This window comes from Contarinia nasturtii, unplaced genomic scaffold, assembly GCF_009176525.2.
Source record: "Contarinia nasturtii isolate CC-2019 unplaced genomic scaffold, AAFC_CNas_1.1 Cnas_scaffold_4311, whole genome shotgun sequence".
NCBI lineage: Eukaryota > Metazoa > Arthropoda > Insecta > Diptera > Cecidomyiidae > Contarinia > Contarinia nasturtii.
This window is the reverse complement of record NW_022201606.1, coordinates 2,895,990-2,922,384: the sequence shown is the minus strand read 5'-3', so window position 1 is coordinate 2,922,384 and position 26,395 is coordinate 2,895,990. Positions and strand designations below refer to the sequence as shown.

The 26,395-nt window shown below is 32.0% G+C and overlaps 2 protein-coding genes across 11 annotated transcripts in view; one reads left to right on the top strand and one right to left on the bottom strand.

Annotated features, from left to right (window-relative positions):
* The window catches only part of LOC116350925, a 1,875-nt gene extending 695 nt beyond the window's left edge, over positions 1 to 1,180 (bottom strand). Inside the window, exon 1 of the mRNA XM_031782933.1 lies at positions 130 to 1,180. Within this exon, the coding sequence (XP_031638793.1) occupies positions 130 to 1,150 (1,021 nt within the window). The 5' untranslated portion in view covers positions 1,151 to 1,180. The remainder of the gene's footprint in view (positions 1 to 129) is intronic.
* A 5,173-nt stretch (positions 1,181 to 6,353) lies between these two features.
* LOC116350924 (glutamate-gated chloride channel) lies at positions 6,354 to 25,745 on the top strand. Of its 10 annotated transcripts, none has more exons than XM_031782930.1 (14): positions 6,354 to 7,301; positions 8,100 to 8,356; positions 8,482 to 8,594; positions 17,115 to 17,185; positions 20,187 to 20,256; positions 20,327 to 20,563; positions 20,637 to 20,771; positions 20,837 to 20,940; positions 21,020 to 21,040; positions 21,113 to 21,140; positions 21,210 to 21,374; positions 21,450 to 21,556; positions 21,640 to 21,764; positions 23,449 to 25,745. In XM_031782930.1, exons 2-14 carry the CDS (start codon positions 8,277 to 8,279, stop codon positions 23,555 to 23,557), a joined length of 1,365 nt encoding a protein of 454 aa, XP_031638790.1. In that variant the 5' UTR covers positions 6,354 to 7,301; positions 8,100 to 8,276; the 3' UTR covers positions 23,558 to 25,745. The 10 variants fall into 10 exon arrangements, with proteins under 10 accessions (XP_031638790.1, XP_031638785.1, XP_031638782.1 ...); XM_031782925.1 differs by having other exon boundaries at positions 23,437 to 25,745; XM_031782922.1 differs by having other exon boundaries at positions 21,438 to 21,556; positions 23,437 to 25,745.
* The last annotated feature ends 650 nt before the right edge of the window (positions 25,746 to 26,395 follow it).

Sequence of the window (26,395 nt, the reverse complement as noted above, 5' to 3'; positions counted from 1 at the left end):
ATTAATAAGGTGTCATATGGTAGTAGATAATTGAGTCAAGTTTGTATATATGTAAAACGATGTAAAAATGGCAACTTTATCGTTTTATATTCGATAGTATTAGAATTCAATCGACTGAATGTTACATACCGATATTTGTTTCCCGAAACACATGGTTTTGCATCAATTTCATGAGCCTTGGAGGTGGCGGCGGCATTATCAATATCGGTTCGTTGAACGAAATTTGTTTGGGGCGTAAATAAATACTAGGTTTTGTACAAAAATCACCGCATCGTCTATATTTCTGATGATAACATTGCCACTTTACTCCCAATTCGTTTGAAACTTGTCGGCATATTTTCGGTGTCATCATATTGCAACACCGTTGCCCATTTTTATTATATGAAATCTCTGCTTCCTCGTCAGTTGGTGAATGACCATTTTCAGTTTCCACTTTATGTGGTAATTCAACATTTTCATATCTGACGATGGGTTTTTTAAGCCATTTATTTCCAGTAATACTGTTTTGCTTGAAAATATCACCTGTGGATGATTCCTGTGTTGTAGTTTCAACAATTGTATCTTTCAATGGTTGCTGATTGAAATGGCAAATATTGTTATAATAAGAATATCCACTTGGACAAACAGGATTTGGATTTCGTACGCATCCACTGTTAGACAACCAAATAAAACCAAACGGGCACATTGGTGATGTTGAAAATGTGGGCATAACCATTAATGGCATCTGCAAGCGTTCCGCTTCTTTTTCTCTCTCTTTTGCATATTTACACTTTGTGTCTGGAGGGGAAGGCACCAAAGCAGCCGTTTCTACTCGTGTTTGAATTATGCAAGTACGTCCGTTCCATTGATAACCTCCCGGGCATAATAAGCTAATTGTCGAAATACATGCACTGCCATTCCATTTTTCATCATTACTACATCGATGTGTCGTGAACTCATCACCTCTTATCACGTCTGATGTGGAATCGCCGTCTGACGAACGTTTTTTTCTCTCAATTTCACTAACAGCCGTTTTTACACATGCACATGTTTCGGAATCAATCACAGATACGGCATCACAAAATAATTTACAATCGTGTACATTCTGTTGATTTGTCTCACTAATAAATAGCGCGCCAATGAAAATACACAAATAATTTAATTTTAACATTGTTGAATGAATGAACAACCATGCGCTCGCACAGTCTCAAAATTACTGATTATTTTAAATTACTGCGATCGAATAAATAGCAATGTAATCGTAAATCTATGGCGAAAAAAAAACAGAATCTAAACGATTACAACATTTTTTACTCTTTTTCATTCAGTAATGAAAATGAGTCAATGTTAATCAGCAGACAATATATTTGGATTTTGTCATCTGGATGATGTTAGGCGATACGGAGTGAAGACAATAGTTGTGATTGTTATAGGTATAAAAATACTACCATAAATATAACAATCACTTCAATTGTTTTCACTCTGTATCATCGCCTAACGTCATCCAGATGGGCTGAAATATCCAGATGACAAAATCCAAATATATTGTCTGTTAATCAGACAACGGCCTTATCGATGACTTTGTTTGTAAACAGGAATAAGTTACACAATTTTGCAAGTTTTTGAGTGATAATTTATATTTAAATCCGTTATCTGCCAATCTTTGAAACTGTGTGTTTTTCTAACATTGTTGAGACAACTGAAATTTACGTCAATTGATTGCATATGTATTTTTTCATATTATTAATTGCCCTGACATTGGTATACTTAAACCATTTCCATTTTCTCCTAACTCTTTGTAAGGAGCTTGTGTTTTTCGGAAGTTTGTCATAAATTCAACATAAGTATATGCTCTGCAATCAGTACTTTTTTGTTTATAATTATGACCTTGCATACATTATCGACATAAATTGGGGATTTCCTTAATTTACATTAAATGTTAAATTATTATGAACACTAGAATTGCGAAAGGTGTGAGTAAAATCACCTCAAATTTACTCAGCTCGTTTTCTCTTAAATATAAATATGTGATTTACGGGCTCTGATAAATTGAAAATTAGATTTCTGATCAGCAATAAATTGAATGTTTCAAAACCAAAATATATAAGTTTATGTGTGCTAAGAAATAAACATTACATATTCCTGCAAGCAAAGTTTTGCTTATTGGCAGACAACGAAAATCGTTCTAGCATTTTATTTGTTTATTTTGTGGTGAATATGTATTTCCTGTGCGTCAGCGATCTCAGGTGTTTGCCAGTAACACATTTTCATGTTTGCATTATTGCAATATTTTGCATATTTTGAACGGGTTTAATTTAGCAGAAAAGCAATGCTGATATTTATGATTTCCAACGTTGAGTAAACAGTGCGTTTCCCTTTCATCAATATTTTGTAACATAACATCGAAGAATGGCCGTATCGATTAAGGTAAAGTGAAATTGTATAAATTTTCACAGCATCCAATTTGACATAAGTTGTGGTTTTCCGTCTATGTGGAGCACCTATTTTCGTTCTGATTTCTTTCATTCGACGGTAATAATAGTTTTGATGACGTCGATAAGCAAAATATTTAACTGCACCGTGCACAGTATACATTTTGTAGTTCAGTCCTTTTTTGTAATCACCGTGCGGTGCGGTCATTGTTATTGTGTGTTGCCCTACATTTCTCATAAATCAAAAACACACGAATCCATTTCAAAAATCATTTCGATCGATATATAACGTTTACATTGATGCTTTCGCATCTAAAATGTTGTTGTCGACTTTTCAGTGTGTCGAAATAGTATGATGACGTCAAACGGCCGACTGTTGCTACATGCAAACACCTCACCAGAGACATTTGTACAAATTTTTTTCCATCCTCGCCGCCGAGAACGAATCAAAATGCGAGAATAGAAAATCATCAGAGATTCAAGCTTCCATTTATAATGAATTTCAGTGAATGCCATGCAACCAACGAACACTATCCGATTAATATTTATGCCATACAGCAGTGTCACAACTCAATGGCAAAATATGTAAATCCAAAATGATAATAGCAAATAAACGATGGAAACACCGTGATTGTTGGTGATGTGTATTTGCATTTTCATGTATGCCATTAGTTCATGCCTTCTACTTAAAATCCCTTAAAGCATCCCAACAAATGGTTTTTCTAAATAGTAATTCGTCGATGTGTGAGATTAGTTCGACAAATATTCGTCGGCAATGGTCTTGGTGTTGCTATTTTTACTAGGACGATTACATGCTATGGAAACGAAACAAACGAATAAAATTTCCGTATAAATTACTCTATCACTAGCTTGCAGCAATTCTCACAATTCAAACAAAAGGGGAAAAAAAGAAAAGAAAATAGTGACATGTTTTAGTGAAAGACCTGCTATTTATACAACGTAGCGTGAAAAGCACTAGAATCAACGAAATCAAACAATTCAGACGGAGTACGAATTGGCGGCTAGTGAGGGAACTTGCACATCTTTTGGATAGTGTCGTAAGCATCCGCACGCAAATAATGTTGATGACGTCATTTGAAACGATCCCTTCTCCTCGCTTTCTCTCTCTCACTGTCTCTCTAGAGAGTGGATTTCATGGCGATGGGGGGATAAAAGTATACATATTCGATTGAACTTTTGAACTTTTACTCCAACAATTGCAAATTACATTCTCTGCTGACTTAATTCATTATACAAAACCATTCGTTCATCATTATTCAAATCCGAAAATAGCATAAGCCTTGCCATTACGTCTTTTTTTAACCATAAAAACTTTGGGGAAAATCTTTGGAATTTCTTCATCATGGGCTGTAGCCGCCAGAGTGAGAAATATATCCAGGCGCTTTTTCAATGGATGATAAACACACATTTCTTTGCGCATAAACGCAACTCGGAGAAAAAGTTCAATTCAACAAATGCTTCTCTTTCTTCGCTTCTTTTTTTATTTTATTATCGTTTCAAGCGCAATGTGTTTACTTGACGAACGTTTGAATTACTTGAGCATTTGTTCGGTACTGGGTGCCAATATATAAATGAGATTGCTTCAACGCAACAGAAGGTGAACGGCAAAACCATCATGAGCACCACTTCATTTCGTGTTATGTGCTCGTACTCTTGAACGCAGCTCATCAAACATGCGCATATTTTTTTGCCAAATGTCATCCACTGAAGCTGTTGATGCGAATCACTTTTATCTATGCGGCTATTATTTTTAACGAAATGACGCCGATAAATTAATAAAGCACACATGACGATTCGTTTGTTTTGTTTCAAGCATTCTCACTGATATAATGAACCGAAATTTAATCAATACAAACATTTTGACAAAAAGAAATTCACAACAGCAAAGAAAAAGGTGACGATATCGTCTCATAAAATTCAATACATTTGAATTGTGCGAGGTTCATCAATTTTAATGATGCAATCGATTATTGTTCAAATACAAATATCCCGATGTTCAATACCGCGTATATCGATGTGTTACCAAGACAATTTTCATTGTTTGCATGGAATAGTGTCAACTGAAATAAACGGCCAAACGCATGTCTATTGTTCATTATAATCGCCAGATGCGATTGTTTACGTTACTGTAATGTTTACATTATGTCTGTCTCAGATTAATTTTCGTTTTCTCCACTCGATCCACTTTAGTTTGGCACTCAACTCAAAACGGACTGCGTCCTCCGATGTTTTATTTGTCAAGAAAAAAAAAGTTGATTCCGCGCGTTCCAAATTTCATGCTGAGCACAGTGTTACGCGAATTTCATTTACATTTAAATGTCCTTATTTTCGTTCGCATATTCTGTTTGTAATTCTTTTTTTCAGCCTTTCCTTTGTCATGCCATTTTTTTTATCTCAAACGAATCTGTGTGGAAAACGACAGACTGTAGATAGATAATAATAGAAAAGCGGAAAACATACAAAAGGAAAATGTTTTAATAAAAATAATAATCGTAATAAGAAAGAAAAAGAAAGATTTCCCTTTTTCGGCTGGTATATCCATCGCCGAACAAAACGCAGTCATTCGTTTCATACCATAACTCACCGATGGAAATGATTATTTTCATTACTTTATTTCTGCATAATTTTGAAGTTCATTTTTATCTCAAATACACAATCTACATTTCTCGCAAAGAAAAGGCAGCAGAATCGTGCTCGAAAACAAAACCACCAATGCGGATAAAAGGAAAAATCATTCTTTGGCATTGTGGAAGAAAAGAGAAAAACTGAAAAGGAGCGGACACTAGAATAACCAAACACCAGTAAAATCTGTCAAAAATGGACATGGACAAAATGATGGTAAAACACTGATAGCTTTGTTTTTGAGCGTACCAATTTATGTATTTCGTGCTGCTGATGGTTTGATGAATTTTGGTTACTTCAATCAAAATAACAACGCACCGGTATTAATTCGGCACTTTCTAGATTGGTACTTTTGTTGACTTTATATTGACCACAAACATTTATAAATAAAATATTATTATAAATATCATAAAAAAATTCGTTTTTTAGTTGACTTTCATTTAGTTGTTATGCCCCCCCTCCCCACAAAAAAAATCCAATCTACAAACCATTATATTCCAATTCAATGCAGACCCAACGGTGTCCTTTTTCTAAAATAGAAAGCATTCGGTTTCTGTTTGTTTTCGTTTGCCTCTTTTTAAGTGTTTTCTTCGTTCTTTCTATGTATATTTTTCTATCTCAAATTTTGAATCAGATGTAAAGAAGTTTTATTTTACTGTGGGAAAAAAAAAGAAAATTAGTTGTGTGTTCGGCTGTATCGTTCTGTCATGTTGTACGCAAACCGTCTTGTATTATGCGTGGAAAATAGTAATAAGATAACAATTCCATTGGGTTGACCTACGGACTAGTTCGATGTAGCTAACGAAAAGAGGCCCAATGAAATCTCCAATGGAAGAATTTTCTTCTTGTTACACACACCAAATACAGCATAATCATATATTTTGTACGATAACAAGACAGCCGATATTATCATTTTATAGCAGTGAGAATTCTCAAAGCACACATCCAATATTCGTGATTGTATGTGTATACGCTATCGATGCGTTCTATTGTTTGTGCTCAAATGAAGAGAATAATAACAGCTGCGTTGTCATTCGCATCGCAATCGAGTGAAGAGAGGTGAAGTGAGTGCGACATAAATTCCGCACCGACCCACTGTGTGGATGCAGAGATGGTGAAAGAGGAAAATGGCAATCGCGTAAAGCATTCATCGGAGACTGGATGGTGAAGATGGAGAAGAATAACAGTCGTGCGGTGTGTTTTCGTATCACAGCGGGATGATTTCCAATTTTCCATGTTGGTTGCGGTACTCTAGCACCCGAATCATCTTCGTCGTCAATGGTAGTCAGGTGTAGTCTCCGCTGAAAGACGGTTGCTATTTGAATAACTCGCAACCACCATTCACGTTGATTGATTTTTATTTTGTTAGTGTATGAAAAATCTCTACAGTAAGAAAATACTGAAAAAAAGGGTTATTTTAATCACACCATCGAATCGATATTGTCGTTGGAATCAATCAAAATCAGCAAAACTCGTCGAAAAGCACCATCAAAGTTGAAAAAAAAATTAAATGGCAAAGCTGAAGTTGTTTGTGTATTTGTGATGTTGAAAAAAACGTCGAAATTGACTATCACAATGACCAGACGGTGATACATTTGTGAACAAACCAGCAAAATATTTCATTTAATTAGATTTGCGCAATAAAAAAAAACGTAGCAAAATGTTAAGTTACTGCATTATGTAAAAACGGGTTTAGTTATTGAAAAAAGGGAGAAATTTTCATCGTATACGAGAAGAAAAATTTCGATTTAGATAAGACGAATGAAGTGAAAAAAAAAGTTTGTTCGACATTTCGTTCATTTTTCCATGGTAAATCGGTGTACAAAACGGCTGTGTCTGTGGATGCTGTGAAAAGAGAAGCTTTCGGTTCAATATTGGACGAGATTTAAGAGCACGCGCGTCAACTAGCTGAGAGAAAGAGCGATAGCCGAAGCTTTTTCCACGTTACAGACAACACAACACACATGCACTGATTATCCGCTCTTGCGTTCATTCGCGTATGTATTTGTAGATGTGTTTTTATGTGTGTATGTGTATTTGAATACGTGTACAAAGCACTTGAACAACAACTTGAACTGATATATCCGAGCTAAAATAAAACGAAAGGTCCATTATCATTTGCACAATCCACCGTTTCGCGTGTGTTTTCATTGGGTGAACAACTTTACATACACTTCGTTTGGGAAAGATGTCGTCGTCTACACAATTGCCATCATCTGTGCCAATATTTCGACGGATTTGAATTAAGTGAGGTTCTTTTCTTAATTTGGTGTCGATATAGCAATAACGTTTTAATGACATTTACTGTTTTAAAAGTACTTTTGTTATTTCTTTTCACTTGAATTTTCACGAATAATGTAGCAAATACGATGCGAACACGGCCCCCATTTTGTATGAAAATTGAAAATGTGTGATTCAAAAAGTGGAACTTAATTGAATGTGATGGTTTTTGATAGAAAAAAAAATGTTTCAATAATTTTACTGAAGAAATTGCTTTTTCCCTACAATTTCTATTAACTTAGTTAATAACTGAAGCGAATTTGAAAAACCAAATTTTGGTATTCTTTTATTGTATTTAGCAATGAAAAAAGAAACTTCCTAACTTGAGTGTTATTTTTCTTGCTTCTCGTGAGACATAAAGGAATAAACCCCTTCCAACTAATAGCAAATATTCCCAAGAGTTACAGACTGAAGTATTTCTGTTTCGAACATTGTAGAATAGAGTTTATGTGAATTTTATGACTTTCAAGTTTTATTGAAAAAAGTTTTTCACTGAATTTCCGTGACGCCGATACGATGTTTTATATCCACACACACACACATGCACGCTCAACAAAAAACAGTACATCAAACAAGAGAAAATCTTTTCAAAAATTCGAAAACACTCCATTATTTTCGCAAATAATGAAATTAATCCGTATCAATTCTATAAAAACACAGAAAAGAGTTCAGTTGCTTTACAAGAATGAGACTGAAGAATGGTTCAATGACATAAGTGATAAAATCGTTAAGAAAAAATTGGTTATCAGTTTGACTTTTTTACAGATTTTTCAGATCAGTTTGAATTAACGCTATAGCAAAAGATTTTTTAAGGATTGTTGACTGTGCACTAGCTCACAATCCAAGACGGATCGATTAAATCTTCAAGAGAATTCACCTTCTTTCAGTTGCAAACGCAATTCCTTAGTGTGTCACAACTGAAAGGCAGCACAGCATCATTGAATGAAGATGTCCAAGTCGAAAACGAGAACACTACACTGCCTGTGGCTTTTCCTACTGGCATGCTTATGCAGTGCATCGCTGTAAGTAAAATCCAGTTTGATTGTTTCAATGTCTCTTTTATGAGTTGCATTTTTTGTTTGTATTGCGTGTTTCTTTTTTTTCGTCGCCATTATTTTCTTATATTCCATTGTAAATCTGTTTTCAGAGCGAACAATGCAAAAATAAATTTCCGAGAGAAAGAGAAAAAGGTGTTGGATCAAATTTTAGGACAAGGAAAATATGATGCACGTATTCGCCCATCGGGGATTAATGGAACCGGTAAGTTGGCGTATTCCACAACATTCAATTTTATTTTACTTGATTTTCGCTTTTTATTTACGTCGAAAGTCAAAAAATGAATATACAGCGAATTTATCAAAATGTAAGCAATTCAAAAACACAATTATTCAAAATTACGTGGGCAATTGGACCGGATATTTGTAAAACAAAATGTCTAAATTGATTCTGATTGGCTGATGGGGGAGTGTTAACTTATTTAAAATGCTGTTAAATTCTTATTTAATTTCAATACATCCCCCATATTGAATCATTTCTCCCAACGAAAACTATAAAAAACGTTAATCTTGTTGATCTGAATAGTGGGCAAGATATTTGTGCTCCTCTCTAAAGGATCTACTATATATTCTCTTTCCTTGAATCGTGTTAAATACAAATTGATTTTACCTTGGGTTACGCAATTATTTAGGTCCGGCCATTGTTCGAATAAATTTGTTTGTTAGAAGTATTGCAACAATTAGCGATATTAAGATGGTAAGTGGGCCGGCTAAATATGCGTTAATGTTTGCAATTAGATGCTAACATATACACACATATAATAAAAAATCTATCATCGTATGCTGTGTTCAAAAATCACAAAAAAATGGTATACATGAAACTTTTACGCCTACTTTTGAAATAGATTATAGAGAATAGCATTTGATTTTGCCGAACTTTTTTTGTTATTTTTTTTCTGTAAAACCGTGACCTTTACTCCTTCATCCATTTGATTTTGAATTCTTTTTTTTCTGTCAACTCCACTGAAAACCGAAACCTTTACTTTCAAGAAGTTTTCATATCAAATTCTATTCGAAAAATAACCGTGAATCAAAGCACCTGACTTTTTTTATTGTTTGTCATCACAATTGCCGAAAGCTATGAAAATATACCCAGTTACCAACGTAACATGTATATGCGTGAAACATGACATTTTGCAAAATTGATTCAAAGTTATTATTTAATTACGACTGCACGGACATTAAATGCAATTAAATGATAAATGTCAGTAAATGCTAACGAACAAAAATTAAACAAGCTCTGTTTTTATGCGAAACATATTAGTTTGAATTCGCTTATTTTTCACCGGAAATGAAGTGGTGAATTGTAAAGTGGCCTTAATTATTTTCTGTTGTTATTAAATTTTCGTTCGAGTTCCAAATGATTCCAGAAAAATTGTTTGGTATGAACGAATTCATAAAACTATAGATGAGAGCACTGTAGCATAATTGTAAACATTTTTATGTATTGTTTTTAAAGTCGAGTTTCCAAAACAAAAAGATTAAATTGCAACGCAACAATGAGATATTTCAGTATAATTCGTCATTTGAACGAACGTCAATTTACGTAAAAGAAAACTCTTGAAAAACAGTCTTAAAACTAGAGCTGAATTTCAGAGTTCATACAATTTTTTCTCGAAATTTAAATGCCATCGAGCACATTAATTAAAAGATGAAATTAGAGCCAAAATACATGTGACATCGCTGCAAACGTTACTGGTTCACAGAGTACATACATTTCGACGCTGACACAAACACACTCACAAGCCCCCATGAAAAAGTGGTCATTTTATTGACTGAATGAAAAATTTATGATGCCGTTTTGTTGGCATTTTGATTAATATCCGTTTCCTGTCATATTTGCTTTTGGTGTGGCTCAACCGTTGTGTGTCTGGCTTTGGTTGTTGACAAAATATTGCAATCATGGCCTTTAGTGTTGCTTTGAAAAACTCTTTCCGCTTCATCGACTTTCGATGCGTTTTGTATGGTCATATGCGCCATTAAAGCGACCATTTTCATTGAATTATGACCTTTATTAGTTGAAAAAAAATTAATCGTAATGAAATTTCAAGTTGGGTAAATAGAATTTTGTCAAACACTAATTTACCAGATAATTAGTTTCGTTAACAGTGTTTAGTTCTGTTTCAATTTGGAGTCAGGTAATAATTTAATGTCATAAGTTCGCTTTTGTCATCAATGGGTTGCAATCAAAGTGAATCGAATTTTGTCGTAAATCAGAGACCCATCAAAATGTCTCGAAATGAATTTATTGGTGAAAACAATATGTCAAGGGAAATTGATGAATTGGCAATGACGTCACTGGTTTCGTCACAATGTCATCCAATTTCTGCAATGCTCTCAGTCGAATGCCTGACAACCCCAACAGTCATAAAACCAATATAGGCCAATACATTTTCCCATTTTAAAATGGAAAAACGACATACGTTCGTGTATCCATCGTTCAATACAAACATCACACAAAGCATACCATAATATTTCTATTTACAATTACATGCATATCCATTGAGTTGTGGAAAAATACCGACTTTTTTCAAGAAAATCGAAGCGTAAACTGATAATACTTGTCGAACGAGCAAAAATATCATGTAACTTTGAAAAAAAAACTGACATAACATTTGCTCTATTTTTGCAATTAGAATAAAAACTCTTCATTTTTGCTATGCGGTTGCCTTTTCCAATTGATGAAACAAGCAACATCTGGTATTCGAAGCTATAAAATGAAAATCGTGCTAAATTTATTGCAGATAAAAGTCGTGCCGAATTTTCACATTCATTCATTGAGCGGTTCCATATCTTCATATCAAATTAATATTACTAATTTTAGTTGCTATTTATAGCACATATAACAATGTAAATTTATTTTTTATCATTCATACTGGATGCGATGACGGTAAATGGATTATTATATTCAAATGAGGATTTACAATATTTTTGATCTTTTGTGCGAACAGAGCGCAATTCATATGAAAATAAGAACTCAGAATGGATATTCAAATGATATTAAATGCAATGACAATTGACTATACTATTTTTGCATATATTGAATGCGCTTTAATTTTCATCCAAGCCTTTTCTTGGCATCTTTTTATTGTGCCGTCATGTGAAAAGCGGTATTCACTGGAAGGCAACACCCAAAATGTAGCGTACGAAATATAAAAATTCTGTAAATTGAATTCGATAAATATTATCATTGCGTACATATGTCGTGAATTTAAGCTTACCACTCAACCGTTGCCACCCTCTCAAAATGACAAAGAATTTCATCGAACCAATGGAAAGATCGAGCACGTTTAAATCGTCAAAACTCATTCATTCTTTCGCGAAATTTTTAATTTTGAGCAGCTCATAGATTACATGTGTGTTACTGATTCCAATCGTGTATACACAGTAAACTATATTGTCGCTTCTTGGGAAGCGTAGAATAGCGTGCAAATACACTCGATATTGTCATATCACAACGATTCTATCAGTTTGCTGTTTTTCGTTTATTTTCTCGCTAAATTTATGCTGCGTCACGTAGTAATATTTGAAATGCACACACAATACAAAACAGAATAAGAAAACGTATCAGGCTGATCTAGATTATTGTTCCATTTCAAGCTGTATCATTCGGTGTCGCCATGTGTAGCATTTTACTTAACTTGATTCAATACTATTTGGCAAACAGTATTCGATACACTGGCATCCTTGCTAAATTTATGCTCTCTATGAAATTACCGTGTGACATTAAAATGCGATTGATTCAAGATTTAAAGATATACAGATGTATTTTGCACATCATTTAGTAAATTAATTATTGTTTGCTTGTCTTCTCTTCCACCTGAATATTAACGAGGTAACATACGCAAACGAGATGGGCTTTACACAAAAAGCACATTAAATTAAAACCATGCATAATACGTTACATATTAATACAAACTATGTATCTACAGGCTCGTTACAAGCATTCCCAAACGAGATCACGTCTGCTTCGCACAAATTTCATCACGGTGAAAAATTTAACTGAGCGAATAACATTTCATTTGCGTTGGTAATGGACGCACACAATTCTCGTCAGCAATGCCATCACACTTTAATTAAATGAAAATATTCTTTTAATTAAGTCAGTCAGTTCGGTTTCATTCAGTAACATATAAATAATTATGCGTGTGATTGGTAGAAAGCAACATTTTTCTTCCCACAAACTGATGTTACCAATTAACAAAAGTTTGAGAAACAGAACCGATGTCTTTACTAGTTATAACGTATAATAGTTAACTGCATACAGAATATGCAAGAATGTTTAAAACTTCGTGAGCTTTGAATCGAACATATTTATGTATTTACTGGACAAACTTTCGAAAGTGTCTCGCTATAAATCTAAAAATAGAATCTTATGTTTATCTATCTCTATCTTAGTTTTACCTGTGGCAAAAACAACCCAAAACAGATGTAGTCGAAACAGGAATAAATTAATTATCAAATCACGTAGCTACTAGTAAAATTGTTGTTCTTTATGCAAATTTCGTATCGATTAGTGTTTGGTACTTAGTGCCTGAGCTTAATTTCATGGCCTGAATGTTTCGTGCCAAAAGCCTTTTTCTTCTAATCGTCAAGATTTGCCAAAGAATGAAAATGTTTTCAAACATTACATAAACTTTAATGCATACACAATATAAACAACACGTTCGCATTTGTTTATGTCACATCAAACCGTGTTCATGTCGCAAAATGTCATCGGATGGAATTTTTCATTTAATTTCTGTTGGTTCACGGATAAATCCTTGGGATTAAGATTTAAAGCGGATATCAGAGTACAAATGTACCTTTATGCTTCACCAAAATAACAATTCCAAACCACATGGATTTTATAGAAAATTACCAATCTGTCACAGAGTAATTGATGATCAAGCTATTTAAAGAATATCCAATTTCATTTGAATATTGATTAAACTTATTTTCAAATGGATTCTAATCATCCTGTAGCGGTAATGCAGAAAATATTATTGGCTTTACTTGAATTTAACATTTTGTAACAGTATCTAAAAATAAATGTTGTTGCTGAATTTCATTCACATAGCAACACCTATGGAAAGAAAGTTACCAAACGGCTGTTGTACCGCTCGATGTGATTGTTGTTATGCAAAGCACCAACATGTGGCTAATACATGGTAGTAATTGGCAATCTAAAATATCCAAAACAGCATTTACAATTCATGTACATGAAGGACGGTTCTTATGGTATGAATTTTAAAGTGTACATTTCAAACTGAAGACCTGGCTATGATGTAGCTGCTTCTGTGAATATATCAACATTACCCAAATAGCTGTATATTGAAAGTATTAAAAAATTTAATTTTCGGATTTTATCCAGATGCAACGTAAGCTCACTTCATTAAATTGACAGACTTATGCTTTTAGTGGTAATAAAGATTGCAAACAAACGAAAAAGTAAACAATGTTGATTTATGACATCAACGTGATTGACATAAACATTCTGAAACTGCTACTTTGTTAACACAATAAACTTTGTGGCCAATAAACAGCTTGACTTTCACACAATATTCCCTTTAGTTATTGGATTACAAGTCGTTTTTCACATTTGGTTTATTTATTAATTTTAAATCCCAATAAATACCATTTCCATCAACCGTGTCAAACCCAGTTACATTTAGTGTGTATATAAAGTATATATAAAAGTCATCGGAAGAAGAAAAAAAAACAGCATCAGGAGAATGAAAACGCAAAAATCAGAAAACAACGATCAAAAAATCAGAAAAATTCTTCTATTTTAATTTTGGTATTTTTCTTTTCTTAACAAAAAATGAAAAAAATCATTCTTTTTATTTGAACAAGAAAACAATAAAAGCAAACATTTCAATTTTCTCTCTCCCTTTTTGTCTTTCTGTCTTATTTCTGGCATTTGTGAAATCGTTTTGACAAAACAAAAACAAAAAATAAACTGTACAAAAATATGTAAATGTAACAACGACTGCCCAAACCCTGATTTGATGAATTGGCTTCTACTTGTTTTGTGAATTCAACGCGAATTTTTTTTTTGTTGTACACGTGCTTCGACAAAACACAATAAAATCGCAAATGAATGAATGAATACGAACACAAAAATAAAATCAATAAAACAATAGATGGGCCGGCTGTGGTTCGTGTCAACATTTTTGTTAGAAGTATATCGAAAATTGACGATGTTACCATGGTAAGTGTGCGACATTTGCTCTCACAGCCACAGTGTAAATGTATCTGTGACTTGTCTCCGTCGAAAAAAAGTAAAAAATAATAGCCGCAAAAAACCTATATAAATTAAAGGAAAACATGAAACAAAACAATTACACGGTTTTATGACAGGAGAATACACACATTATTTTTAGGATACACATCAATTTTACATTTCAGTAGAAGAATGTAGGTGTATGATATCAGATCACACATCCAGTCGAAAGGGTTATTAACGGGATTGAATTCATATTTTGTTTCGAACACCAAAGATTCAATTTGAAAACAGTTTTTTAAATTTATATTTTTTCACTTTTTACGGGATTTTTTATTTTCTAGATCAAATTTGATTTTGTGTTTTTTTTTAATGTACGTAAAAGGAACTTAAAAAACGAAAAGATAACTGCAAATTAAAAAAAAAAAACAGAAGATTTAAATGAACGTAGATTGTTTGGATTTGGTTATTTCCTACGAAGTAAAAAAGTAATTAGAAATTGTCTTTTGTATGTATGGTTTCTATACTTCAGTACTCGAAACTCCCAATCGTTTTTGTTTTCTTTTTCATTTAGAATTGGTTTTTGCGATTTTTGACTAGGTTTGCAATGACGTTATTTTTTTTTGTGTTTGGAAGTAATCGTTGTGTCCACTTGTGCTTTATTGAAGTGTAGAAGAAAATCAGTGCGTGAACTTAACGAATTTCGTTCTTACAATCTGATATCTGTAATGTAAACGTTTTCCTCGCAATAAAAGCCTTTGTATTTTTGCATACCTAAAAAAATCAAAACGTTCGATAAGCTCCGAATAATTTTTCGATTTATATATTTTTTAAGCTTTTGGTTGCTCAAACTTTTGTAATTCATCTCATAACATGCTTTTTATTTTTTTTTGAATTTAGAGTATATTTTGTTGCGAAATCACTTAAGAATTAAATACTAGCCAATGGCTCTATCGGAGATCACAGTTCATTATTTTATTATTGGTAATATTCATCAGTTATCAGTTGTACTGAATTTGGTGCTAGTGCCGTAAATTGTCATATTTTTTAACGTAAAACTGAAAGTACTCCGATGGACCATTTATTGTATAGTGATTGTATCTGAATGTTCATCATTTTCATCTCCATTACCCTCTTATAAGAGAAATAGTGAGAAAAACGAAAAATTCTAAAAAAAATCGTCCAAATTTTTGCAAGACATCAAATTTATTTGGATGATTTGACAGCCTCAAACCAAACATTAAAGTTAAATGACTATTTATATCTTCTGTTAATTTCTGAATTGAATGTTTTAAAAATATGTTTTTGAGGTTTTTAATTGATTCTTCATTATCATACGCTTCGGCATTTTCTTAGAATTTTTATTGAGTTTTATTTGTTTATTCGTTCAGAAATTTCATGTCTAAGAAATTTATAAGTTATGAACACAAAAAGTACGAGATTATTACAGAAAACGGATCTTTTGAAATATTGTTTGATAGACAATCTGTTTTTGTATTCTGGGTTTTTGCCATTTTACTTTTATATTTAACTATAAGAATAAAAAAGGGTTTATATCATTTCCTATTTGATTTTCCGCGTCTCCACGGATGTTGAACAAATGGAAGCAATGCATTATTCCACTTCCGATGAACGATGCATTTCTTTGTTGTATTTCTCTGTCTCGCTGTCCATCTACTTCTTCTCTCTGTCTTTGTGTCACTGTATGTATCTTTTTCTCTGTATTTTTTCTATTCGCTTCTGTAACAGTTGTCTCGCACCGGTTAAATAACTTGTAGCATTGATTTTCATTTTAACAACACCATGATTTTCCATTTGATATTTGTATTAATTATTCATTCGTTCGTTCATTCATTCATTAGGACTCGAATTTATTGAACATATGAATAATTTTTGATAATTTCGTAAACAAATAACTATTTCGTTAATATAGGAGTCATATATGTTTTCGAATGTCAGTAAAGTCGTTGCCGTAGATCTCTCATTTTCGTTTATTTAAAAATGTTCTCGAATAACGTATAATAATTCTATGACTTTGTGTGGTGCATTGGGTTTGAAATTAAAAAAAAAACAGAGAAACTATATGAATTTGAAACGGGCATTTGGTGAAAGATAAGAAGTGCCCTTTGATTTATAGATATTTCATTTTAATTGAGAAGCGCCAACGGACGTTTAAATTTTATTTTGAGAATAATTTTTGTATGTAACATTTATTTTTCAGATGAGTGATGTTTATGTGGTATTAATTATATGTCGATTGTTTTAAATCAACATCAACATAATATGCACAATTTATTTTTGTTTCGATCCATTAACTTCACTTTAAAACAAATTGTTGTTAATTCATTCTCATATTTCATCTTTTTATTATTCTTTTCTCTTCCTTTTTTCCCACGGTTCATTCCAACTCTGAAATGCTTGAAAAATCCACCATTCCGAACAAAACTTTGGCTCAAAATTTATTCGAAAAAAAAAAAAAAAAAAAATCCATATTCCTTTGAATATTTTTTATGTGATTAGTGGATAGCGCAACCCGAGTTTTTGTCAATCTATTAGTTCGTTCCATTTCGAAAATCGACGATTATAAAATGGTGAGTGGCATTTGCCCGTATATAACAGGTACGGCAAATTATAAACGCTGATTTAACCGTTCAATGTCCAATTTTGTAACCAAGATGCGTGAAAATATAAAAAAAAATTGTCTATATAACGAGAAAGCACTGATTCGAACAGGAAAACAGATTCCAGCTAAATCCCGAACTTGGTGTTTCTTTCTTTCACTGTCTCACATAATTTTCTATCTTCATCGCAATGAACGTGATTTTATTTTTATTCTTCACCTTTGTTTATTTACGTGATTTTCCTCACTCAAGTTTGTTCAACTTTTTTTATAGCACCTTTTTCTTTTATATAAGTTTGCCATCGGTTTTTTTTCACATTTTCTTTTCGCTTTTTTCCACTGTCAAACATTTTATTTATCTTCACATGTTCGTGATATTTTTAGAACATTTTCACATTTGATTGACTTTTAAAGAGATCGACATGAAAAAAAATGTCGACTTTGCGTTCACATTTTTTTTTCTTCCGAAAAGCTTAATACTTCACAAACACACTCCAATTCTGCTTTCTTTTCATGACACATTTATCGAAAGCACAAGTGTGAGTTTTTTTTAAACACTTCAGTTTTTCTGAAAATATCAATGTTTTTCTACTTTCAACTGAGCTCATATTTTATTCTTAGATCCAGATTTCATTTTAACACGAGCGTGTGATTGTCAATATTTTTTTTCGAAAATTAATTGAAAAATTACATTCATTTTAATTTATATCTTTCATCATTTCTATATCGTGCGTGTATGTTTTTGTGTGCTGCTTCCTCTTGCATTACTTCATAAGTCCATATTTTTTGTGTATTTTTATGTTGGCCTCCGATTTTTTATATGTACATTTTCTTTTCAGTCCGTCCATAAGTTTGGCGTGATCAACCGATATATCCAAAATTCAACCTCATGTAAATAACTTCTCGATATGTCTTTTGTTCTGTATATGGTTTGCAGTTTTTTCGAAATACCAGATTCGCAAAGTTAAACACAAATTTAACAACAATATTCTTATCGCTTTTCACTGGGATTTCTTACCATTTTTATTTTTATCAAATAACCAATGTCAATCGTATGAATTTGGTGTCTTTTATGTGGAACCAAAAATTCGTTGTTAAATCAGTCATAAAATCAAGACATAAATTGGAGATGTCAAGCTATTTAAAAGATAAATGGAACGCAAAAATATACAGTCATTCACTGATGCATAGTTGTATTTTTTCTCGTAAAACAAATAAATAATAATAATAAGTTAAATTGTAATTTCATATACGTCACATTCATTCATATTAGCACCTTAAACTTAAATCATTTTCATTGTTTCTTTTAAACATAGATTCGATTCGGCAAATTTGTGAGCAAAAAAAAAGAAGAATTATTTCCATTTTAGATTAAATTGCCCGCTGTGTGTCAATATAAAGTAAAATATTGAACTTATTTTGGTGTAACTATCGTCAATCGTTTTCTCCTTTTATGTGTCATCATTTTATTATAACATTTACACCACATTTTAAGTATACTTTTCAGTCTCAGTAAAACTTTTTCAATTTTCTTTATAAATAAACGTAATTCATGCGTGCTACTGCATCGAAAAGGTAAAAGAGACAAAGCACGAGAACACAAACACACCAACACACAAATAAACGCTATATGAAAAATAGTGAAATGTATGCTTTTATTGTTGTCCCACGAGAACCGAAAATAGTGAAAAATGAGAAACAAAAAGATCGCTCAACACATTTTTTTTAATTAATCAATCCGATGTTTTTCTATTTCGTTTTCCAATTTGATAAAATTTGTTTTTAAAACCCAATTGGATGCCGAATTCGAAAATGATCCGAATTTTCAGCAATTGACCAAAACCAAATCAAATGAAAAGTACTATATAGATCGAAAGCAAAAGTTCTGTCGAAGGGTGGTGGAATTTTTTGACCATCGACCAAAAATAGATTATGATTCATTGAAAATTTTTAAAATTCCCAACGATTTCATCCTCTTGATGAAATGATAGCAAACCGTTCCTAGATTTTGATATTTAGATCAAACCTTTAAATAAATAATTTATGCGTTATCAATGCATGATGTGTATTGTAGCGATTTTCATTGGATATGTTTTTACCTGAAGCCCGTTGGTGCCTGAAATTCGCTCTCTCAGAGTCGATGTTCGATGAAAATCATTCGGCGACTGTGTATTAGTATCGAAATTATCTGCATGTGATTCTGGCATGTTTTTGGAATGCTTTTGTTAATGTTTTGCTTGCGATGTATGCTGATGACGTCTATTGTTTAGTTTTGCATGGAAAATATTGAAATCTCCCACCTATCGGAAAAATTGCTAAATTCAGTTCATAAAATTTCCTTTAGTTTGTGAGTTCATTTTATTAAATGCAATTCATTGTAGGAATTTTTGTACATAAAATATTTGCAACACTTCAATGAAAAAGGCTTCTGTTTTTTTTTGTTGGGCCGGCTACAGCCGCTTCAAAATTTTGCTAAATAACAGTTCCCGATACAATTTCGAAATGAATATGTTATATTTTTCATTAAAATTTTATTTATGTTACGATGTACAGTTATTTAATTCTAAATTTGTTTATGGAAAGCGTTCAGATTTTACAAAAAAAAAATACTGATTTTAATAGAAAGCATATAAACAGTAAACACACATATACAATATATAGAATAGGAAAAACAATATATATTTTGCGGTTTAATACTGTGATTGTGGTGATACATGCAACATGTCAATAAGTTAATGGGAATAAAACCATCCAATTCCATCGCACAAACGATGGCAGTAAATTGATTTTTGTTGCGAATATTGAGTATTGTTCGCTAGATACGTAATTTGTTTTGGCATGTGATGCATTAACACGATCACAAGATTTAAAAAAAACACATTTTAATTATTACAAAGTTCGTTGGAATGGATTACGCTAATGCTCTTAATTTTTATTAAAAATAATGCGATGAATGCGTTCATCCACAATAGGAATACAGCGTGCAATTAACATTCCGTGAGCAATGGTTAGATGAACGGCTTAAGTTCGATGATTTTGCAGGTAACATCAAATAGTTATAGTATAATTTTCGAAATTCGAATGATGTTAAATGTTATAAATTGGGTTTCAGGTCGTTTGAAATATTTAACATTGACCGAAGCTAATCGTGTTTGGATGCCTGATTTGTTCTTCTCAAACGAAAAAGAAGGACATTTCCATAATATCATTATGCCAAATGTTTATATTCGAATCTTCCCAAATGGTTCTGTACTATATAGTATACGAATATCGTTAACATTGGCATGTCCAATGAATTTGAAATTGTATCCACTCGATCGACAAGTGTGTTCACTTAGAATGGCCAGCTGTAAGTGAAGTCAACCATTTCTGTTTCGTAATCATTTTAAAAGTTAACATTTAAATTGCGATTTAACCTTCAGATGGGTGGACCACAGCTGACTTGGTGTTTTTGTGGAAAGAAGGCGATCCGGTACAAGTGGTGAAAAACTTACACCTACCACGATTTACATTAGAAAAATTCTTAACAGATTACTGTAACAGCAAAACCAATACGGGTACATATTCTTATAGATTTTAAAGATTCTTGTTTTATATGAGACAACATTTTCGAATTTTCTAGGCGAATACAGTTGCTTGAAGGTAGATCTCTTGTTCAAACGTGAATTCTCATACTACTTGATTCAAATCTACATTCCATGCTGCATGTTGGTTATCGTATCATGGGTATGTACAAATAACATCCTTTTTTTGCCTCATTTAAAAGCTAATATTGTCAATTGTATCCCATTCTTTCGGTGTTTAGGTGTCATTTTGGCTTGATCAAGTAAGTTCTTATTTCGATTAATTTTTCTAAAATTTTATTCATGCAAAATGTTATGTGTTATTTTTCAACTAGGGAGCTGTTCCTGCCCGTGTTTCATTGGGTTAGTATGAATTCTTAGTATGAATATTTTTGAAACAATTTAATAAATCAATCGAATGCTTTATTTCAGGTGTAACTACACTCCTGACAATGGCCACACAGACATCGGGTATAAATGCATCGTTGCCACCCGTCTCTTACACAAAGGCCATTGATGTTTGGACAGGCGTGTGTCTGACTTTCGTATTTGGCGCACTGCTCGAATTCGCTTTGGTCAACTATGCTTCTCGCTCTGGTATTTATTGTCCCCATTATCTCTAAAGAATTTAAACTAAATTGTATTGCTTTTTTGCACAAGATCGTGCTGCAGATATGCATCGTGAAAGCATAAAGAAAAAAAGACGCGATATGGAACAGGCTAGCATGGATGCTGCTTCTGATTTGTTAGATACCGATAGCAATGCAACATTTGCCATGGTAATTTCATATTAATACGCATTTCAAATATATTTCGGCGAATCAGTTAATTAATATTTCCACGAAAAATGTGTTATTATTAGAAACCGTTGGTACGGCATCCGGGCGATCCTTTGGCCTTAGAAAAATTGCGTCAATGTGAGGTGCACATGGCACCACAAAAAAGGCCAAACTGTTGCCGAACATGGCTATCGAAATTTCCAACAAGGTAATTTCCAAATTAAAAAAAAAAAAAACAACAACAACACTCTATTGAATGAAAAACGCATTTCATTGGTTTTGTTTGCATTTTTTCCTCCACACTACATATTTTCTGTCTATATATTTCTGTATATTATATGCTATTTACTTTTAATATTTGAAATCGTTCATGCTCATATTTGCATCTCTCTCTCTCTCTCTCTCTCTCTCAATAAATATATACAATTTTACACGAATTTTGAGTAAACATTGATTCAGACCTGGATTAACTATTTCTTTTTATATTTAGTAATTGACACGTTTCCTTCTTCTTTTCGTTCCTTTATTGAAAGCCTATTTTTCGTTTAAGCATTCGTTTTGTATCTTTCGTTCATTTGATTTTGTTTTTATTCACATCGATGCGATCTATTGACTATGTGAGATTGATTTGAATTCTAATGAGATAGTCAATCGGTCGTGTCGTATCTTATGTAAGAACTAGTTTCTTTTCCAGAGCTCTTGTGGCTTGGCTTTGAGCTAGTTTCATATCGATATTGTAAAATTTGTTTGCGATTGAACATTATATTGGATTGAATCTTATTTGTGCGTTCGTTTTGCGTATACGATTTGAAATAACCCTCGATGAAAACTCGAATTTAATTCAAATGAATGCAAATTTAATTGAATACGTACCTATTTTTTGTTGGTTGTTTGTTGAATATCTATTCCAAAGTAAAAACAAATTGATGTGCAAAGTGTAAAAATGTGCATCATTATAAACAAAGGAATTTACTCTATCTCGATTATTCTCGAACGAATATAAAAAAAACACAACGTAGTTAGCTGTGAGGTGCATATGCTTACTACGAAGAAACACAAATATGCAATCATTCCATAGAATTCCATCGAAAAATCGTTAAGTGGATGCAATGAAAAACATCTAGATTACATGCATTACATCCTCCTTTCGATAAGGATTGATTTTTTAAAAAATAAAAATAAGTAAGTGCTAGATAACTCGATGATCCAATTAGTCCAAAATTTAAAAAAAAAACATTTTCTTTTCGATAATCACCATTAAGAATTGCGCATTTATTAAACATTCATGTGTTTAACACCCTCACACAATACTTGCATAGTTGCGCTTTTCCCCTCCTTGATTTCATAACTATATTCAATCTCTTCTCATAAAATGATCAATCCTTGTGATGCGTCACATATATTTATATAAATTATCCTTCGCAATAATTATTAAAAAAAGAATGAACGACCAGTTATCGATGAATGCACATTTTTACACTTGACTTATGCGCGATAAATAACTCTATTGCGAAATGTTTGAAATCGTATTTGACCTATGAATGAACAGATTAGTTAAAATTATGTATTTTTTGGACAATATAACAAATTGTCAAAGAGAAACCAAATAAAAAAAAATTGTAATTTGATTGGAAAATGAATTGCGTGCCTTGATGTTGTGAAACTAACTAAATATCGCTAACACAAAAGAGCTAATCAAAATTCTTTCTTTTTTTTCGATTTCCACACATATAACACACACACACACACACAAATACACAAAATTACATATCCACATACAAACACAAACACCACTTCCACTCTCCATATTACATTCACGCAAATCAAAATGTTTCCCTCCTGAATCTGCCCGAAAAAAAAAATACAAAAACTGATAATAGACAATGTTCTAGATCGAAAAGAATCGACGTTATATCACGAATAACGTTTCCACTTGTATTCGCCCTGTTCAATTTGGTCTATTGGAGTACGTACCTTTTCAGAGACGAAGAAGAAAATTAAGTTTCTTCCTTAGATACGAGTCACACAAAAGAAAAACCAACTGAAATTAGCATCATACCAAGACGAATTAAGACAACAATAGAATAATCTAATTTAATGTAGTGAATTATTTGATGAACAAATTATTGTGACAAAATTCATTAAACATGATTATGGATGGCAAGTGAAAGAAAAACGACGAATTTAAAACGAGAGAAATCTATTTGATAGACACCAAATTGAGAAAATCGTTTGGCTTTTTTCAAGCCAGAAGGAACACATTTATGGATAGACACAACTAAATCGCTCGCGTTCGGCTCAAACTTAATCTTTGTTGCATGAATAACACACGAATATACAAATAAATCATTGATTGAAAGGAGTGAAATGATCATAAAACACAACAAACTTAACCTTTTACAGTCAATTGGCATATTATTACATTTCACATTAAATTCGAACCATAACAGTTTAATTCACGTTTCTACAATCATCCAAAACGCTGTCCATCGAAACAACATTGTTATGTCACTCAAAAATTGATTTGACATTGCAACATTTTTAACATTTTCATGACCAAAGAATAATAATAATATTTTGCATTTGAAGCTAATCATTAACTTTTCACACGCACCATATATTTTTGGTTAGTAGATTGAAAAACAAACATACATTGTTCATCTTTCGAAATAAGTTCTTTTTATTGTAAAAAAATAAAAATGAAATTGTTATGATTAAATCACTATTAATAAAATGAGGGCATCTTCAATATAAAAACAAAAACGATTACATACAAGTACTTTAAGCTATCTTTTAGAATGTAGATTATTGAGCATTAATTTTTATTGAGTTTTCATAAAAGAAAAATGATATTCAACCAGAAAAATAGAGCCAAGTCCTGATAAATGTGTCCTTGAAATGTTTCTCAATGCGGTGGTCAGCCCATTTAACTTAACAAGTGCTTTCAGTGTAAAAAAAAACGATTACTATTGCACACGAATGAATCAAGTTCAAATCTTACAAACGAGATAAAGACAATTAAACCATGCAGAGAATAATTTTCTCTCAACTTTCCAACATCATCTTTTTGTACCAGACGTCAAGTGGAGTTGGACTCCATACTATTTGTAAATACGTAGTATCGTACCGCAGATATCGTTTACACAGACACACAAAGATCCACAGCAATTGCGATTTTCGAACATAAAAATTTACACACCATTTTTTCAAAACTACGATACTTAATCAATAGCGAAACTTATTGCGAAAATAAATGTCGAAACATTCAGCTACACATTAAACTATATCGGCAAAATAAATGAATAAAATTAAATATACACATATACATTATTATCGGAGTCTCATGCTTGCAAATTAGAAACACATGCAATTTACAACAAAGCAGCTGAGAAAAGATGAAAAAAGACAACATTGGTTATTGTTTAACTCTTGGTAAAGACTTTTTTACCCGACAATTCAGAATGATGCTTTCATAATTTTTTGTAAGATTTTAATTGAAATCCACGTAAAAAACTAATATAGTAAGCGTATTGATGTATGAGTGTTCCCTTTTTATTTGTCCAAACTTTTTTAATGCCATATTCAATCTACTGAAAAAACGCGTGTACAGAACATAAAATTACATTTAGAAAAAAAAGAAGAAAAAAAAAACTCATTAAGTATTATGATGGTTTCCTTTGAACTTTTAATGAAACAAAAAAACACTGAAAATTATTAATCGAATCACGTGTCAAAATTTTTGTTAATTTTTTTACAATTTTACAGAGCGAGGAAATTAAATGATATTTCCCACATAATAAAATAGTTATAAACAAAAAAGGAGAGCGCTTGAACGTGGTTCGTCTTCTGGATTCATCGTCTCATTTTATTAATATTTATGTGAAATAAATAGACGATATTACAGCAGATGCTATCACCTCTTCAAGCAAATTCAAGTTCCTCGCTTTGCAAATTCATTTAAAAAATTTACCCAAACCAAAAAAAAAATATTTATGAAAGAAATGAAACAAATAAAATACGAGAAAAAGATTTAAAAAAAAAAAACATAAAAACATACTATTATTGGCCAATTATAATTATAAGCCAAAGATCAAATTAAACAATGAACAATGCCATGATAAACACATGGTTTCGGATGGTGATAAAAGAAAAACAAAAAATTCACCAAATTTCATTTGCAAAAAAAAAACGTTAGATAAACGACTAGTAATTGTGTTTTCTGTTTCCAAAATATTACAGGGTTAATCAAATGAAAACCAAAAAGGTACATACGCATTGCAATTTATCTATGTTAGATATAATAAAGCTAGACAAGTTTAACCGTAACAACTCGTTTTCAGTGTGTGAACATTGTATAGTAAATGATACGCGTTCAATGTGTTTTCGTTTAGCATCCCATATCGAGAAAAAAAAATCCCAATTATAAGTGTAAAAAAAAATTCGCTGAATTTCCTAATATACTATCACACCAATTTCTTAGTTTGACAACATGTTTTCTGTTGATTTTGAGCATTTTCCTTGGTTTTCAGCATACAGCGACATAGACATTCATCAAAGTTAAACAACAAATTATAAAAAAAAAATTCAAAAAAATTAATTAAGAAGAACAAGAAGTTAATCAATAACCTAATTAGTATATACGACGAATCAAAATAATCATGTTTAAAATGGAACAGAAATATTAACGTAAATTGGTTGTGTTTAAAAAAAAATGTATTGAAATGAAACCAAAAAAAAAACATAAGTTTTTTATACATAGATTTTATGTAAATATGTTAGGATATTTCCACATGATTTAGTTTGAAAAAAAAAGAGTTATTAATGTTGGAGTTTGTAGCC